This window comes from Nicotiana tabacum, chromosome 24, assembly GCF_000715075.1.
Source record: "Nicotiana tabacum cultivar K326 chromosome 24, ASM71507v2, whole genome shotgun sequence".
Lineage (NCBI taxonomy): Eukaryota > Viridiplantae > Streptophyta > Magnoliopsida > Solanales > Solanaceae > Nicotiana > Nicotiana tabacum.
This window is the reverse complement of record NC_134103.1, coordinates 21,512,635-21,531,744: the sequence shown is the minus strand read 5'-3', so window position 1 is coordinate 21,531,744 and position 19,110 is coordinate 21,512,635. Positions and strand designations below refer to the sequence as shown.

General features: G+C 38.2%; 1 protein-coding gene across 1 annotated transcript; it reads right to left on the bottom strand.

Annotated features, from left to right (window-relative positions):
* Window positions 1–15,405: 15,405 nt before the first annotated feature.
* LOC142178530 (uncharacterized) lies at window positions 15,406–19,110 on the bottom strand. Its single transcript, XM_075248250.1, has 3 exons — window positions 15,904–19,110; window positions 15,638–15,829; window positions 15,406–15,562 (listed from the first exon to the last, which is right to left on the bottom strand). Exons 1-3 carry the CDS (start codon window positions 16,288–16,290, stop codon window positions 15,491–15,493), a joined length of 651 nt encoding a protein of 216 aa, XP_075104351.1. The 5' UTR covers window positions 16,291–19,110; the 3' UTR covers window positions 15,406–15,490.

Here is a 19,110-nt window from a genome sequence, read left to right as displayed (position 1 = left end):
ATAACTTCTATTTCTTTTTTTGAGGAGATCATATAAGTTCATTTTGAACAAGATTTTCAAGTTGTTAATCCGTTTGTATGCGGTCAAAATAGATTTAGTCATTCGTACGATTGATCGGGGTCGAAACATAATGGATCAAAGAAAGACATCGTAATATCGAGATGGGTTCCGAAGGTGGTACAAACAAGCTTTCAGATTTCGGGTATAGATCGAATACCGAGTTCAAAGTCATTATCGAGCTCGGATACGAAATGAACTATGATGAGATGATTTCGAGCTTAAGGGGCAGAGGCCAACCGGGATCGAGTACGAATCATCACCTGATCCCGAGTCCACATCGAGTTCTAGAAGCAACACCGATTAAGCTCGAGCTCACACACAAGAACCGTTGCGAACACACTAAGGGAGAGAATCTCACCGAAAATTATGAAAAAGCTGATTTATCATGGGTTCTCCACTATGTATTTTTAATTATATCTAAAGTAAGATCCTCCACTATAAAGAGGATGGCTACATTTCTGTAGAGGGCAGTTTTTTGGCTTACATTATAATTCAAGTACCATATTCTCCTGGATTCAAGAATTATTCTTTTAAGCTTCATTAATTGACTCATTGTGCTTAGTCCTAAATAAGGGTGGCAAGTGGGCTGGTCCAGGTCCGGCACAAAGGAGACATACAGGCCCATGTGGGCCGGTTCACAATAGGGGCCCGTTAGGACTGGGATCGTTTGGGCCCGGGACCGGCTCCTAAGTGGGCCGGTTTAACCGGTCTCAAACGGTCCTAAACACGCCCAACGGCTAATATTTTTTTAAAAAAAATCTCAATTCACTTTCTGACTGTTGCACCTTTAAAATGTAGCTGTTATTGCTGCCAAAATAATCGTTGGCTATTTATAAAATAGCCATTTAATCCCCCAACTTTGTTTTAACCCTAAACTTTTTATAATTATACTTTTTTCCTACTTTCAACTAGAAATACCCCCTCATTCTTTCATTTTTCTTCATCAAATTATCAATCTCTCTCTAATATATATAATAAAGTTATATTCGTAATTAAATATTGAATATTAAAATTTAGGATGTTAAATAAAATTTAGGTCACAATTCTATAATAAAATTTACAAAGCATTGCCTTAGATATTTTTTTTAACATCCCTTTGTCTCTAATATCTATTTAAATTTTATTTTTTTAAAATCCGTTGGGCCCACTTAGCCCATTTAGCCCGCGGGCCGGGACCGTTTAGCCCGGGACCAAACGGTCCTGGACCCGGGCCGGTCCCTACAAAAAGACCACTTAGCCCGGGACCGTTTAGCCCGTTTAATTTGGGACCGGCCCACTTCGCCTGTTTAGGCCCGGGACCGGCCCACTTGCCACCCCTAGCCCTAAAAATTATCTTTTTTCCAACCTTGTTTATTTTGCATTCTTTACAATCCATATTTGATATTTTTATTTATCCCTACGATTTGTATCAAGCTATACCACATATCCTTAGAACTACGTACAAATTCAACTCTATCCGTTTTTCGGGTAAACAATTTGGCGCCCACCGTGGGGCTAAGGATAACAGTGGTTATTTGATACGAATCCGCAAAAACACACCATTTTGCGCTTGTTTTCGAAAGTATCTGGGATTTCGGATTAGCAATGACTAACTTCCAATCAAATGGCTTCACCTATTGACAACGAGGCTAGTCTTCAAGATCAGAACAACAACTTGACACCCAGTACCGAAAGACCACTTGTCAACGCCGTTGGAGCTCGAATCGAAGTGCCGATAGATATCAATTCACATGTGGCCATTGAGGCGAACCTCCATTCTGAACCTGAAAATAGCATTCATGGTGGCACTCGGTCTGCAGCTCGAGATACCCATCACGTCGAGGAAAACGACCTCAGCTTGCGTATGATTTTCGAAATGTTGCAAGCTCAACAGGCAGCAATAGCTCAGTTGCAGAGCTAAACCCAACTACCGAGTAGACCGGTGCCCAGTCCACCTCGAGAAATTGCCCACAGAACGGAGCCGACCATAGTAAGGTCAAATGAGCAAGAATCGGGGACTACTCCCGAAATTGCTAAAATTCTCGAGGATCTCACAAAGCGAGTCGAAGCCAACGATAAAAAAGTAGAAACATATAACTCCAGGATCGATCAGATCCCGGGAGCTCCACCAATGATAAAGGGGTTAGATTCCAAAAAAATCATGCAAAAGCCTTTCCCCTCGAGCGCAACCCCAAAACCAATCCCTAAAAAATTTCGTATGCCCGAAATTCCCAAATATAACGGAACGATCGAACCCAACGAACACATCACCTCTTACACGTGTGCCATCAAGGGCAATAATTTAGAAGACGATGAAATCGAATCTGTGTTGTTAAAATAATTCGGAGAGACGCTCTCAAAGCGAACAATGATTTGGCATCACAACCTACCACCGAATTCCACCAACTCGTTTGCCATGTTAGCAGATTCTTTTGTAAAAGCACACACCGGCGCCATAAAAGTCGTAACAAGGAAATCGGACCTTTTCAACGTAAGACAAAAGGATAACGAGATGCTGAGGGAGTTCGTATCTCGTTTTCAAATAGAACGAATGGATCTGCCACCAGTCACAGACGATTAGGACGTTCAGGCTTTCACTCAAGGTTTGAACGAATGAAGTTCGACGGCTTCACAGCGGCTGAAATATAACCTGATCGAATATCCAGCTATTACTTGGGCCGATATGCACAATCAGTACCAATCTAAAATAAGGGTCAAAGACGACCAGTTGAGTTTTGGGTCCGGATTTCAAGGGGATGCCGATCGAGAATCAAGGTCAAGCAAGGATTGATACCGGCCATACAACGGAGATCGCCGGGGTAACAAACTTCCACATAACCTCGTACGAGGAGAAAAGAGAAATGCTCGAAGCCAAGGATCTCGGGGACTGATGAACAGAAATGGGTTCTATATGCATACCGGATCTAAGGAAGCACCACGGCTATTGGAGTATAACTTCAGCATCAACACATTCGCCATCGTGTCGGTCATCAGGCGCATCAAGGACACTAAATGGCCTCGACCCATGCAGACCGATCCTGCCCAGAGAAACCCCAATCAAATGTGCGAATATCATGACACTCATGGGCACAGAACGAAAGATTGCAGGTAACTAAGAGAGGAGGTAGCCCGGTTATTCAATAAAGGGTACCTTCGAGAATTTCTAAGCGACAGAGCCAAAAACCATTTCAAAAACAGGGATTTCAGTAAACAACACTAATAGGAAGAACCACAGCACGTCATCCACATGATCATCGGTGGCATCGATATTCCTCAGGGGCCAGTACTTAAACACACTAAGACATCGGTTATGAGAGAAACGCTATCTCGAACTTGGGATTACGCACCCATAGGAACCTTGTCCTTTAATGATGAAGATGCAGAAGGGATCATGCAACCCCATGATGATGCACTAGTAATATATGTACTCATGAATAAAACTAAAGATAAGCGTGTGTTAATTGATCCAGGTAGCTCGGCCAACATTATTAGATCGAAGGTTGTAGAACAATTTGGTCTACATAACTAGATCGTACCTGCAACCCTGGTTCTAAACGAATTCAATATGGCATGTGAAACTACCAAAGGTGAAATAATTCTGCCGATAAATGGGGTCGGGACTATCCAGGAAATGAAGTTCCACGTAATAGAAGGCGATATGAGATACAACGCCCTTTTTGGAAGGCCGTGGATCCACAAAATGAAAGTTGTGCCTTCGACCTTCCATCAGGTTCTTAAATTCTCAACATCAGAGGGAATCAAAACGGTACACGGGGAACAACTGGTCGCAAGGGAAATGTTTGTCGTCGAAGTAACAATTCTGATATCCTCGCCTTCATCGACAAAGTGTTCGGGCTCAAAAGGGGAACGAGATGCCAAATAGCAGTCACAGACATTGGCTTTAACCCAACTAGAAAATCAGAAGATCGATGAAGATGATGATCAAAGGATCCCTCGATCCTTCGTGGTTCCTGATGATTCTGACGCTACCCAATCAACGATTGAGGAATTGGAGCAAGTCATACTAATCGAGCACTGGCCCGAACGAAAGGTATACCTGGGAACGGGGTTAACCCCCGAACTCAGGAAAAAGCTTATTCAATTTCTTATCGATAATACAGATTGTTTTGCTTGGTCCCATTTAGATATAACAGAGATCCCTCCGGATATAACAACGTATCAGCTAAGCTTGGACCCTAGGTTCAGACCAATGAAGCAAAAGAGAAGACTACAGTCCGAGGTAAAGAACACATTCATAAAGGATGAGGTAACCAAACTTCTCAAAATAGGATCCATTCGGGAGGTGAAATATCCTGAATGGTTAGCCAAGTAGTTGTAGTGCCTAAAAACGGGAACAAACTTAGAATGTGTGTAGATTATAAGGAATTGAACAAATCATGCCCCAAAGATTCCTTTCCGCTGCCCAACATCGATCGCATGATCGATGCCACGGCCGACCACGAGATCCTTACTTTTCTCGATGCCTATTCCAGGTATAATCAAATCTAAATAAACCCGGAAGACCAGGAAAAGACTTCATTTGTCATCAAGTATGGAACATATTGTTATAATGTGATACCCTTCGGGCTAAAAATTGTAGGAGCTACTTACCAACGCCTAGTAAATAAAATGTTCGAGGAACAAATAGGTAAATCAATAGAAGTTTATATTGATGACATGCTAGTTAAGTCCATGCGCGCAAAGGACCATTTGACCCATTTACAGGAAACATTCGAGATTTTAAGGAAATACAACATGAAGCTCAACCCCAAGAAATGTGCTTTCGGGGTCGGTTCGAGCAAGTTCCTCGGCTTTATGGTGTCAAATCGGGGATAGAGATTAACCCCGATAAAATCAAGAACCATCGAAGACATCGCCATCGTGGACAGCGTTAAAGTCGTACAGAGGCTAACGAGACGGATTGTAGCCTTAGGCTGATTCATTTCAAGGTCGTCGGATCGAAGTCACAAATTTTTCTCTCTAATAAAAAAGAAGAACGATTTCGCTTGGACCCCGGAATGCCAACATGCATTAGAGGAATTAAAATAATATCTATCGAGCTCACCACTACTTCATACTCCAAAAACATACAAAAAACTTTGCTTGTACTTGGCAGTATCGAAAATCGCGGTAAGCGGTGTCCTAGTTCGAGAAGAGCAAGGTATGCAATTTCTCGTTTATTATGTAAGTCGAACCTTAGGAGAAGCAGAAACTAGATATTTGCACCTAGAAAAATTGGCACTTGCACTGATAAGCGCCTCTAGAAAGTTAAGACCGTAGTTTCAATGTCACCTCATATGTGTATTGATCACTTACCCACTCCGTAATATTTTGTACAAGCCCAAACTGTTAGGCAGATCGGCCAAATGGGTCGTCGAACTCAGTGGGTACGATATCAAATATCAACCCCGTATGGCCATCAAGTCTCAAATTTTAGCGGACTTCGTGGCAGATTTCACGCCGACCCTCGTACCCGAAGTCGAAAAAGAACTCTTATTGAAATCGGGTACGTCATCGAGGGTATGGACCCTTTTTACGGACGGGGCTTCGAATGTGAAGGGGTTCGGGCTGGGCATCATTTTAAAGCCATCCACGGGTAACACTATTAGGCAATCTATCAAAACTACTAGGTTAACTAACAACGAGACCGAGTATGAGGCCATGATTGCAGGTCTCGATCTCGCTAACAGCTTGGGAGCAGAAGTCATTGAAGCCAAGTGTGACTCTTTGTTGGTGGTAAATCAAGTAAACAAAACCTTCGAAGCTCTAGAAGATAGAATGCAAAGGTATTTGGACAAACTGCAGGTCACTTTGCACCATTTCAAAGAATGGACTTTACAACATGTTCCACGAGAGCAAAACAGTGAGGCTGATGCACTTGCGAATTTAGGATCATCGGCCGAGGAAGGCGAGATAAGCTCGGGGACTGTCATTCGACTCTCAAGATCCATGATCGAAGAAGGTCATGCCGAGATAAATTCTACGAGCTTAACCTGGATTGGAGTAATAAGTATATTGAATACTTAATGAATGGAAAGCTCTCATCGGACCCTAAAAATTTGAGGGTCCTACGAACCAAAGCTGCTCGGTTCATATTAACTGCATATGGAATGCTATACCGAAGGACATTCGATGGACCTTTGGCAGTATGCTTAGGTCCAGGAGATACCGATTACATCCTACGTGAGGTGCACGAGGGAACTTGTGGAAATCACTCTGGTGCCGATTCATTAGTCTGAAAAATAATTAGGGCAGGGTATTATTGGATCGAGATGGGCAAAGATGCAAAGGAGTTTGTTCGAAAATGTGACAAATGTCAAAGGTTTGCACCAATAATCCATCAGCCCGGAGAGCAACTTCACTCGGTCCTATCCACATGGCCATTCATGAAATAGGGAATGGATATCGTCGGCCCTCTTCCATCGGCCCAAGGTAAAGCTAAGTTCATTTTATTTATGGCTGACTATTTCTCTAAATGGGTTGAAGCACAGGCGTTCATGAAAGTAAGACAGAAAGAGGTTATCGACTTTATCTGGGATCATATCGTATGTCGATTCGGGATACCCACCGAAGTAGTGTGTGACAATGGGAAGCAGTTTGTCGGCATCAAAGTGACGAAATTCTTCGAAGACCATAAAATAAAAAGGATATTATCAACACCGTATCACCCCGGTAGTAACGGACAGGCCGAATCAACGAACAAAACTATCATTCAAAACCTAAAGAAGAGGTTGAACGACGCTAGGGGAAAATGGAGAGAGATCCTACCCGAAGTCCTTTGGACATATCGAACAACATCAAAATCCAGGACGGGGGCAACCCGTTCTCCTTAGTATATGGCTTTGAAGCCTTGATTCCAGTCGAAGTCGGGGAACCCAGTGCCAGGTTTTAATATACAACAGAAGAGTCAAATAACGAGACTATGAACACTAGCCTCGAATTATCGGATGAGAAACGAGAAGCTTCTCTCGTCTAATTGTCCGCCCAAAAGCAGTGAATCGAAAGATACTATAATCAAAGAACCAAGCTTCGCCATTTTAAACTCGGGGACTTAGTGCTAAGGAAAGTCACCCTCATTACCCAAAATCCAAACGAAGGAAAACTAAGACCGAACTAGGAAGGACCGTATCAGGTTCTCGAAAATGTCGGAAAAGGATCATACAAGCTCGGTATTATAAATGGCAAACAACTATCAAGCAATTGGAATGTGTCGCACCTAAAACAATACTACTGCTAAGGTACGACCCTCCCATATTCGTTTACATTTCGAAACTAACCCCTGCACTAGTCCGGTCAGGAGCTAGGATGGATCCTTAAATACGAAGCCCTAGGTCTGGAATCACGCGTTACACTCTTTTTCCCTTAGACCGGTTTTATCCCAAATGGATTTTTCGGAAAGGTTTTTAATGAGGCAACTAATGATCGTGCTATACTTAGAGATAATTCAACAGTATCCAAGGCCTCTTTACAATCGACCTCGAATACTGGGGTGCATTAGCCCTCAAATATATCAAGTTCTGATGCAAGAAAGTTATTTCGTAACAACAGGGTTCCAATAGAAAAAGTTGTAAGAGCCAAATGGTCAAAACGAACCATGCTCATGTAGTTGGCCCGAGCCCTGACGCAAATCGTGAACATATGTATAATGACTTGCAAAGAAAGTTCTCTTCTTTACTGATATCTTATATCCAAGAATTATTCCTATATTTCGAGATTCATGATGCAAACAGGATTGAGATAAATCACCAAGTTCGAGCAAGCACTCACTCGACTAATAAGCCTACATGCTACTCCTATTTCGAGTTCGAAACATTCACTCGACTACTAAGCCTACGGGATACATTACTTCGAATTCGAAACAGTCACTCGACCATTAACTTCGAGTTCAAAATATTCACTCTATTAATAAGCCTACGGGCTACTCTTATTCTGAGTTCGAGCAAGCACTCACTCGACCATTAAGCCTACGGGCTACATTACTTCGAGTTCGAAACAGTCATTCGACCATTACGCCTATGGGATACATTACTTCGAGTTCGAAATATTCACTCGACTAATAAGCCTACGGGCTACTCTTATTCCGAGTTCGAGCAAGCACTCACTCGACCATTAAGCCTACGGGCTACATTACTTCTAGTTCAAAACAGTCTCTCGACCATTACGCCTACGAGCTACATTACTTCGAGTTCGAAACACTCACTCGACCATTACGCCTACGGGCTACACTACTTTGAGTTCGAAATATTCACTCGACTAATAAGCCTACGGGCTACTCTTATTCTGAGTTCGTGCAAGCACTCACTCGACCATTACGCCTATGGGCTACATAACTTTGAGTTCAAAATATTCACTTGACTACTAAGCCTACGGGCTACTCTTATTCTGAGTTCGAGCAAGCACTCACTCGACTATTACGCCTGCGGGTCATATTACTTCGAGTTCGAATCACTCACTCGACTAATAAGCCTAAGGGCTACATTATACTTCAAGTTCAAACAATCACTCAACTCGACTACTAAGCCTATGGGCTACCTTATTTCAAGCTTAAATAAGCGCTCACTCGGTTATAAAGGCTACGAAGTCCAAATTCGATCAAATTACCTAAATCCTTATGAAAACATTCATAACGCATAAATAAAATCTTCACAAAGCAGGAAACAAAACAGAAGCAAGTCGGCAAAAGAAAAAGATATTTTTATATATACAAGATTGTTTACATGATTGATTACACCATAGAAGTTAAGGGCTAAGCTTATTCGTTATCCCCGGGAGCGGTCTCTTCTCTATCGGGTTCCCCCCTGTTCTCGGACCCGCTCTTACTCCCATCATCGTCATCATTATCATCATTGTCATCATCGAAAACCAAGGTTTCAGCATCGACTTCGAGTTCTTTAGCTCTTTTTATCTCTTCAGCGAGATCGAAACCTCGAGCATGGATCTCCTCGAGGGTCTCCCTCCGAGATCGCACTTAGCAAGTTCAGCGACCCAATATGCTCGAGTATCGGCGGTCTCATCTGCCTCTCTTGCTTGGACCTGGGCAACTTCAGCGTCGGGCCGATAGACGGCCACGAGTGCATCCGCATCAACCTTTCCCTTTTCAGCATTAGATTCGGCCTTGACAAGTTCAGAGGCCAACCAAGCCTCGAGCTCCTCTATTCTTCTTGCTTGAACCGAGCTTTTCTCCTTCATACTATGAAGTTGGTTTTCGGCCAATGATAATTGGGCTCGAGCTGCTTCTTTCTCTGCATCACTACAAGAAATTGAGGATACGACGATATTTATTTAGTGACTATTGAAATAAATGTCGGAAAAAAGAATTTTTTGACATTTATGGCAAAATGTCGTAAAAACTACGATATTTGATATAAATTGTCATAGAAACAATGACATTTGATACTAAATATCGTAAAAAATGACATTTGATACGAAATGTCGTCGGAACAATGATATTTTTCAAGAAATGTTGTAAAAAGTACGACATTTGCTACAAAATATTGTAAAAACTAGACATTTGATACAAAATATTATAAAAACTAGACATTTGATACAAAATATCGTAAAAAAGATGACATTTGGTACAAAATGTCATAAAAACGATATTTGATGCAATATTTAGTAAAAATACGACACTTATATCAAATGTTGTAAAAACATTTTGATACAAATGACAAAAAATATGACCATACTTTAAATGTCATATTATTTGTCGGTAGTTACGAACATTTACATCTACTATTGAAAATTTCTCTAATTTTTCGAATTTTAAATCATTCTTTGTCTAAAAAAAATCATCCTTTATATTTAATATTTAATTAGTGATAATTACCTACAACATAGACGATTTCTCTCTCCCTCCGGGATAAGGATAAGGTCTGCTTATACTCTACCTTCCCCAGACCCCACTTGTGGGATCTTACATATTTTTGTTGTTGTTGTTATTGTATAAACGATTTCTCTTATTATTGATTAATATTTTAAAAGGTTCATCTAGGACTAGCTCCTGGGCTAAGCATTTGCAACGACTCAAGTGTAGAGCTTAATTTGTGAGGCTTATACCCCAAACATATGATTATGCGCCCTAAACACGCCGATCGCTCAGCGTTCGAGGCTCGCTCAACAATTACTAAGTATATCATATGTTAAAATTTCTAATTAATAGTGTTGACCCTCAAAATACATTAACAATTGAATGATCTTAACTCAAATAACGAGTCATAGTATTTCATATTTACTAAGTGAGAATATCGTGAGGGTGAATATCATTTGAACATTTTTTCTGAATATATATATAGCCGAACTTTATATCTTCACTCGCTATAATTGATTTTTTTTCTTAGTTTTTTTATCTTCCAAAATTATTATGAGACTTTTATTATTTTACTATTTAAAAGTAATTTTATATTTATTTATGAAGGAGTAATATTTTGAATTATAATATTGATAAAGTTTATTGATTATTTACATTTAGGAAGGTAACTAAATTTGTAGTTTGATAATAATATATAACTTTTAGCCTTTTAGGGAAGTAATAAAATGTGTTTTTTGATAATAATTTTAACACTATTGCATTATTTATACTTGTAAAACTGTTAGATATTTTGATTTTTTAAGAGTTTGCTTAATCCTTTGATTTTTTTAAACTTTTAATGTACTTTCTATCTTTTTATTTTCTTTTCGATTTCTTAAACTAAAAATATAAAGATTCACGAAGCTTACAACTCACCTGATATTAAATAAAATTTCCATGTCGTATCACGTTAAAATATTGTGCCTATTTAAAACTTTTTATTAAAATATCAATGTTTAGTAAAAATATATATATTATTATTACTACTACTTACTAGATGTTGGATTTATTTAAAGATGAAATATTTAAAATAAAACAAAAATATTGATAGAACCAAGGAACCCACAATTGACCACAATTTAAAACATAAGTGAAATTAGCCGTACTCCAAGCCTTAGAAGTCCTCGGTACCTATCCACTCCTTTCTTGATCTAAATCTCGAATCGGGTTTAGCTCAAAATCTCAAATTGGGTTTGGCCAGAATTTGTACAAGGAGCTATGTATGGAGAGTATTGGAGATTCATAAGGAAAAGATTTTGGCGGTAAGAATCTTGCTTCCCTCCTCCCAATTCTAAAAAATACAGTTTTCTTCCTTAGTTAGAATTCTTCAAAAAACCTAATTTTTTACATTTGGCTGTGCTATAATAGATACTTGGAGTAGAAAAAAGTTTTATCACCGAGGTTTTTGCTGCTGAGATTCACAAAGCTTATTTTCTACAAAGTCAAGGTACCCAGTTTAGTTAACAGATTTCTTCTTTTTTTTCTTAGTTATTTGGATTTGGGTTAACAGATTTATTTCTTTTTTTTAATTGTTCGGATTTGGGTTAAACATTTCCTTTCTTTTTCTTAGTTGTTCGGATTTTTTTTTTGAAGAATGTTAATCTTTTTAACCTGATAAAGGAAGAGATTCCTGTAGGTTGTTTGACCAACATAGAAATAGTATATTGATTTAAATATAAAAGAACAGATAAATAATAATAAACACAATAGACCTAGATTTTTATAGGCAACTCTAACTTATTTGGGGATGAGACATAGTTTGACGAATTGATGGATGGAAGAAAGTTCGTTTATTTGGGACAGTTCTTTAATTTGTTTTGCTTTATTCATATCTCTAATATGAGATTTTTGTGTTCTAAAAATACTTACTAGGTTTCTTCTTTCCTAGTTGTTTAGGCTATTTAAGTTTGCTTGCAAAGTATGTTTGTAATACTTAAACTTTATGTATAGAAATAATAGTACTATTTGAAAAGATTGGATTAGTATGATGTCATTTACTAGTTCAATCTAAAATAGTGCTAAATCAAGTTCAATCAAACATCAATTTGATACTTGCTTTTTAAAAGTTATATTTACTCAAGATATCAATTATGGTATTCTATAGTTTAATTTTGCTTAGTCATGATAAAATATTATATATTGTGGCAATGGAGTGAACTAGTTTGTAAGATTCATTAGTTTGTGATAGGTTTATGATAACTCAATGGACGATCACCAACAATCACTATCATCTGTTTCAGTTGTTCACACAAAGAAGGTAAGTTCCTAAACTCATTTTAACTATATCTTTTTAACTATAAATTACGAATTGATGTTACTATGGGTGTAGCCTTTGTTTATTGCTTTTACTTTCTTCTCGTGTCTAATTTCAACTTAAGAAAGTTATGTATATGTTTTTTGGGTATGTACCTCACATGGGTTTCAGGGATAGTTGCATTCCCATTTTAAAGAATCTTGGATTTGTAGCTTGTGCTATTTTGGGAAAATGTTAATTACAATCTTTTACGTGTCTACATTATATTGGAGTTATTGCCTAAGGGTTTAATTGTGCTAGTTGCACTTTAACCAGATGGGCTCCGATAATTTCAAAAGAACAATTCTTTGTTTAAGCACACATAGTCGGTTTAAGTTATTGGTAAAAACTTTGCAGTGACCGAGTATTTCACCTTTTCTTGCATATGTGCATTTGATTGAAATTCAAGTTGTAATAAACGTGGGTGGTCAGTGATAGTGGCTAAAGTTTGTGACGTTGTGATGATCATAGAGGCTAGCAGTCGGCCCTAAGCCAGCAGGGAGAAGTCATAGTGGATTAGTTTTAATAGCCTGGGTTATCATCTTCATTGTTTCTCTCTAGCCAATTCCACACCATTTTTTCCTTCTTCTTAACTGAATTATCTCTAGCTTATTGACTCGGTGGTCTTTTGTAGGGACATGGGTTTGTCTCCCTCTTTCAAGTAACTTTTATTGATAGGGAGCTTTTCTTTAGGACAATTCCATGTAATCCTGTGACCTAAAGAAGTTAATGCGACAATCAAATCTAAAAGGCGGTTTATGTTTGCCACATTTAGTTGCTTAATTTGATTTATCTCTGCCATGGAAAAGAAAAATTACTTTACCAAGAGTTTAAGGATTAAGAAAATGTTGCATTGGATTATGTAAAAGTTATTTGCTTATATTTGTGGATGGAGTGCGGCTGATTGGTCGTATAAAATAGGTCACACCGTAAGTTTTTACAAGTTTATTTTTGCTCATATATTTGATTCAATTGTTCTTTATTCACATGGAAGGTTAGATTATTTTTTAACATCATATGATGTTTGATTTATAAGTTATTTGGTTTCTTCTCTTGCATATTTCTTATAAGGTTCAGAATTCTAATGTCTGCCTTTTTTCTTTTTTTTTGGATATGTGGCTATTATGTGTTGCTTGAGTGTAAAATAATTTGAAGGGTATATTCTGATGTATGGTTCATTTCAGCTAGCTAAATTAATCTCTTACTTAAGAGATAATTAGTGGGTAATTTTACTTGGCATAGAAGTCAAATTTACTTTATCTTATTTAGCGACCTTATCTTCCAAATGCAATTAATAGAAGTATCTTTAGTGATTTTGGAGATATCATTACTAATATGAAACATATTATAAAGGGATTTGATTGAGAAGTTTTTATTAGTAGTTAAGTTCCAGTATGTTGATAAGATTCCCATCAAGCATGATTTTACCTTCCTACATAAGGTATTTAGACTCTTGTAGAACCTGGAAGAAAGAGTAAATTAAAGACTTTTGCCTAGATCAGAAAAATAAAGATCTATGATTGAAACGCCATCATATTAGGAAATAAAAACTATTATTTGACTTTGTCCTGTTTTTTATATCTTGTATTTACAATTTTCTAAACTACCAGAGTAACCAATCTTATATTTCTTCTCAGGTTAACATAATCAAGAAGACTGGAGTTAGTGAAGTTGGCACAAAGAAAAAGAAGCGGGTAAGTTTGAAAAAATTATAAGATTCTTGTTCTTCCTTTTCAAAGGGAGAAGCCCTTCATGTTATAGTTTACAACAATAACAACAATAACAACCCAGTATAATCTACTAGTGGGGTCTGGGGAGGATAGTTTGTACGCAGACCTTACCCCTACCCTAGGGTAGAGAGGTTGTTTTCGATAGACCCTCGGCTCCCTCCCTCCAAGAACTCTCCACCTTACTCTTGGGGTGACTCGAACTCATAACCTCTTGGTTGGAAGTGGAGGGCAATACAAGATTCTTGTTCTTCCAAACCCTTCATGCTATAGTTTGCAAAACTTATATAACATTCATTAGTTTTCAACTCACTATACCATTTACGGAAACTAATATTTCAAAATTCAACCCTCCTCTCCCACATCCCCCCACAACCAAAAAAATATCTTCAACTGCATTATGATATTAGATTATTTCTGTTGTTGTTGGGTTTGGGCGGTTGCGTTCACTTTGTTGGATTTTTTGCTTTATGTTGTTTGTTTCTTTCTCTCTCCAGCTGCTAGTATTACATTCATTATCAAATTGTTTCTCTTTTAGAACCTCAATCAGTTATTATTTTTGGTATTCCAATTGTTTTAGAGGAGGAAATAATTTACTTTATTAAAAAGTTATAATTCCTTTTTTTTTGTGACTTCTTGTGCAGCATTTTTTAAGGAAGTGATACATGTCAATTACTGGCAATGAAAAGCTTAACTTTTGGAGAGCTGGTTTTATAAGATTTAGTCTAGAAGTTAAGGAAATTAATTCGAATTAGGAGTGATCTTAACGTACTTACACGCTGAAGTTACTATCTTTTATGATTTAGTTAGATTTGAGTTTTACGTGAGAGCAAATCATTTGATTTGACATTATCTATCTTGTACTAAGTACATTTTATATTGCTACTTTATTCTTTGGTTACAGTATTAAAAGATATTTGATTTACATTTATTTCATGTTTGTTATAAAAGTTGACATTTGTGAATGTAAATGTGTTCATGATGAAACTAAACAGAGCATTATTATTTAAATTCTAAAAATATGATACTTACATTAATTTAAATGTCAAACATTTAATGCATCATTTTGCTATGTTGTAAAAGATATGTCACAAATTCTTTTAATGACATTCACGTAAAGTGGATACGACATTTTGTATATGTTGTGAATTTTCTTATTGACATTTACCAAAATGTCGGAAATTTCAATACGACCTTTTGTGAAGATCATACGTCGAAAATTTTAAGTGACGTTTCTCCTAGATGTCGTAAATTAAATGTCGTAACATTCTTACCGATATTTACCTAAATATCGTAAATTAAATGTCATAAATTTCTTATTGACATTTACCTAGATGTCGTAAAATAAGTGTCATAAATTTTTTATTGATATTTATCTTAATGTCATAAAATAAGTATCATAATTTCTTACCGACATTTACCTAAATGTCGAAAAATTACCAACATTGAAATTAACAACATTTGATGCAAATGTAAATTAAATATCGGTAAATAAATTTGTGACATTTAAACAGTTTAGTACAACATTTATTAAATGTCGTCGTATCTCCACTTTCTTGTAGTGGCAGCAAAGCGATCCATACCTTATTTCCACTTCAAAGACTCCACTTTTATCTTATCGACCTCCTCACGAAGTTTTCCGATCATCTCAATTTCCTGATGCAGTTGTGAGACCGAAAAATTAGCCATCGTTCTCGTATCGAGCCCATAATCTTTTAAAAGTATCATTACCTGCTCGGACAGATCGGTCTGATCTTGGTAAGCCTTGGCCAACTCAACTCGGAGATATTTTATTTCCTCCCCCTTTTGCCCTAGGAGGAGCTTAAGGGAGTTCCTCTCCTCCGTAACCCGTTGAAGGTCGGCCTCATATCGACGCAGTTCGGTTAGGGACCGAGAACATGATTCTCGATGAACTGTCGCAGCCTGCAAAGAAAGAATAAACGAAGTTAGAAAAGAAAAGCAAACATAAAGGTAATGCCATATAATTTAAGGCTTACCCGATTCAAAGCCTGTTGCACTCCGTAAAAAATATCTGATGCGTTACTTGTACCGGTAGCATCCTTGACACCGATAAACAAATCACGAAAAGGATCCTCTCCATCATGAGGCCTGTCAAATTCGAGGGTTCCCAAAGCTTGGGTTTCCCGAATCGCCCTTGCGAAAAGCGCAGGGAAGGTGGGTGAGTCTTTGATTGATACTGCCCCAAGTGAATCACCTGGAGCATTCTCTTTGGTTCGAAGAGATTTAAGGAGAGCCCCTTCAAACATATCCCCCATTCGTTGGCTTCGATAGGGAGCATCTTCGATCTCCAACAACTCGGGGACTCTACCCGAATCTTTCTCTGATATATCCTCAGTTCGAGGTGGAGCCTTGTGAACCACCATCGATCCAGCTGCCTTTGGAACGTCGGTGGTCTTCTTCGTTCGGGCCGCTAGCGCGGACACATCGTTCTCTTCTTCTTCATCATCCCTCAGACGCAGAACTGATTCTACGGTCAAAGGAATGATATTCTTGTTCGGCTTACGAGCGATTATTTTCTTCGGTTTTTGATCTTCGAGGACGGGGGCTCCTTTACTCTTATTATCTTTCTCCGGCTTTGGGACAGAGGCCGAAGCCTCTTCCTCGATGGCCGAGGGCCTTAAAACCGCATCTTTGCCCACACCTACATACGGGAAATTTTATTAAAGTATGTGGAAAGCATCTTGTTCGAACTACCAAAAGATACGAGAAAGGTGCTTACCGTAATTTTTGGCCTCCCATCGGCCCTACGACAAGTCACGCCATGAGTGCTCGGCGTATGAGGAGGTCGAAACCAGATCACGTACCCAGTTCTTGAGACCGGACACTGCGCCGGGCATCTAGGGAACCGCTGCATCACAAAAGGGGAATATCGGTGAGAAAGGAAATGAAAGGACAAAATAGTAGGAGATAACAGCAGAATTACACTTACGCTTCATGTTTCACTCCTCGGAAAAAGGCATCTTTTCGGTCAGAATCAAGTCCGAAATCCTTACTCGAACGAACCTGCCCATCCAGCCTCGATCCTTGTCCTCATCTATAATCGAGAACAAAGCCTTGATAGCTCGATGTTGGAGTTTTATTAACCCTCCTCAAAAAAGACGAGGACAATATAATCGGACTAGATGATCGAGGGTGAAAGGCATCCCCTCGATTTTATTCACAAAATATCGGATCAAAATAACGTTCCTCCAAAATGAAGGATGGATCTGGCCTAGGGTTATTAGGTATTTACGACAAAAATCTATGATAACAAGGTCGAGGGGACCTAACGTGAAAGGGTAAGTGTACACACTTAAAAACCCTCTCACGTGAGTAGTAATATCCTCTTCGGGAGACGGCACTATCACTTCCTTGTTCTCCCAGTTACAATCTTTTTTTATCCGCTCGATATGCCCTCGGGTTATCGAATAAATATATCTCGATACAGGTCCACATCGGCCAGGAACCGGCGAACCTTTATTGAGTTTGAAATCGGAGGTAAGAACACACGCCGTTGGAACGCACTCCTCAGGTCGTGGATCCACCGGTGTTTTGTCGGCGGCAGATTGGGAAGAATAAGCTTTTTCTTTTTGGGGGATGGTTTTTGATGTCTTCACCATTTTTGGATTTAAAGAAGGTGACAAAGATTTGACGATTTAGAAGAAGAATTTTACAGAAAAGAGTCAAAGATCAGCGAATAAACTCAGAAGAGACGAAAAAGAGCTTGAAAATTTTTCTGAAGATTGGAGAAGTAAAAGTGATGAATGGTGGACGAAAAGACTATTTATAGATTGAAATAATGACGGTTCAATATCAGCGGTGGTTGACCACCGTCTGACATGCATTAAATGTCTTGAAAAACTAAATCAACGGGACAACTATCACGTGCGTCATGATTGAGCAAAATGTGAACGTCAGCCTATAATCCAATCGAGCTATTGAGAAATCATATTGTTTCTCACCACATCCTTCCTGGGAAACGAGGGGACTATCTGTATACGATCGAAATAGATTTCGGCCTTCGTACGATTGATCGGGGTCGAAATATAATGGATCAAAGAAAGATTTCGTAATATCGAGATGGGTTCTGAAGGTGGTACAAACAAGCTTCAGATTTCGGGTATAGATCGAACGCCGAGTTCGAAGTCATTATCGAGCTCGGATCCGAAACGAACTGTGATAAGATGATTTCGCTTAAGGGGTAGAGGCCAACCGAGATCGAGTCCGAATCATCACCTGATCCCGAGTCCACATCGAGTTCTAGAAGCAACACCGACCAGCACCGAGGCCGATTGAGCTCGAGCTCACAGACAAGAACCGTTGCGAACACACTAAGGGAGAGAATCTCGGCGAAAATTATGGAAAAGTTGATTTATCATGGGTTCTCCAATATGTATTTTTAATTATATCTAAAGTAGGATCCTCCACTATAAAGAGGATGACTATATTTCTGTAGAGGGCAGTTTTTTGGTTTATATTGTAATTCAAGTATCATATTCTCCTAGATTCAAGGATTATTCTTTTAAGCTTCATTAATTGACTCGTTGTGCTTAGTCCTAAAAATCATCTTCTTTCCAACCTTATTTATTTTGCATTCTTTGCAATCCATATTTGATGTTTTTATTTTTTCCTACGATTTGTATCAAGCTATACCACATATCCTTAGAACTAGATACAAATTCAACTCTATCCGTTTTTCGGGTAAACACCTACAACATGAAATTTTTTCTTGAGTTGCAGTACTATCATATATATACACATTACTTAGTGAATTTCAGTTAACAAATAATTCATGGAATGGGATACAGATCTCTTCGAGCTAATATTTTCTAGTAGATGCAATTTTTAAAGGATTTTGTTAACATAACATGTGAGTGTAGTATACCCTCTCTATTTTATTTACTGTAGTTTGCAAAAGTAATTTGCCAGCACAATAATTATGGATATTTTTGTTATTTATCTTCCCATTTTGGGTGAAAATTATTTATATCCCCCAAGTTTACTCTAAAAATCAAACACATCCTCCAATTTTGAACAATTATCATTTTCATCCTTTCGTCCTACACAATGTCTTTTTTACCCTTGACAATTTCAACTCTCCATATATTTAATACCTTTTTTATATTATTTAGATATTTTTTAATGCATGTATTTATTCATAAGTTAAAAATACTATATCTTATTTATATAATTTAATCTAAGTT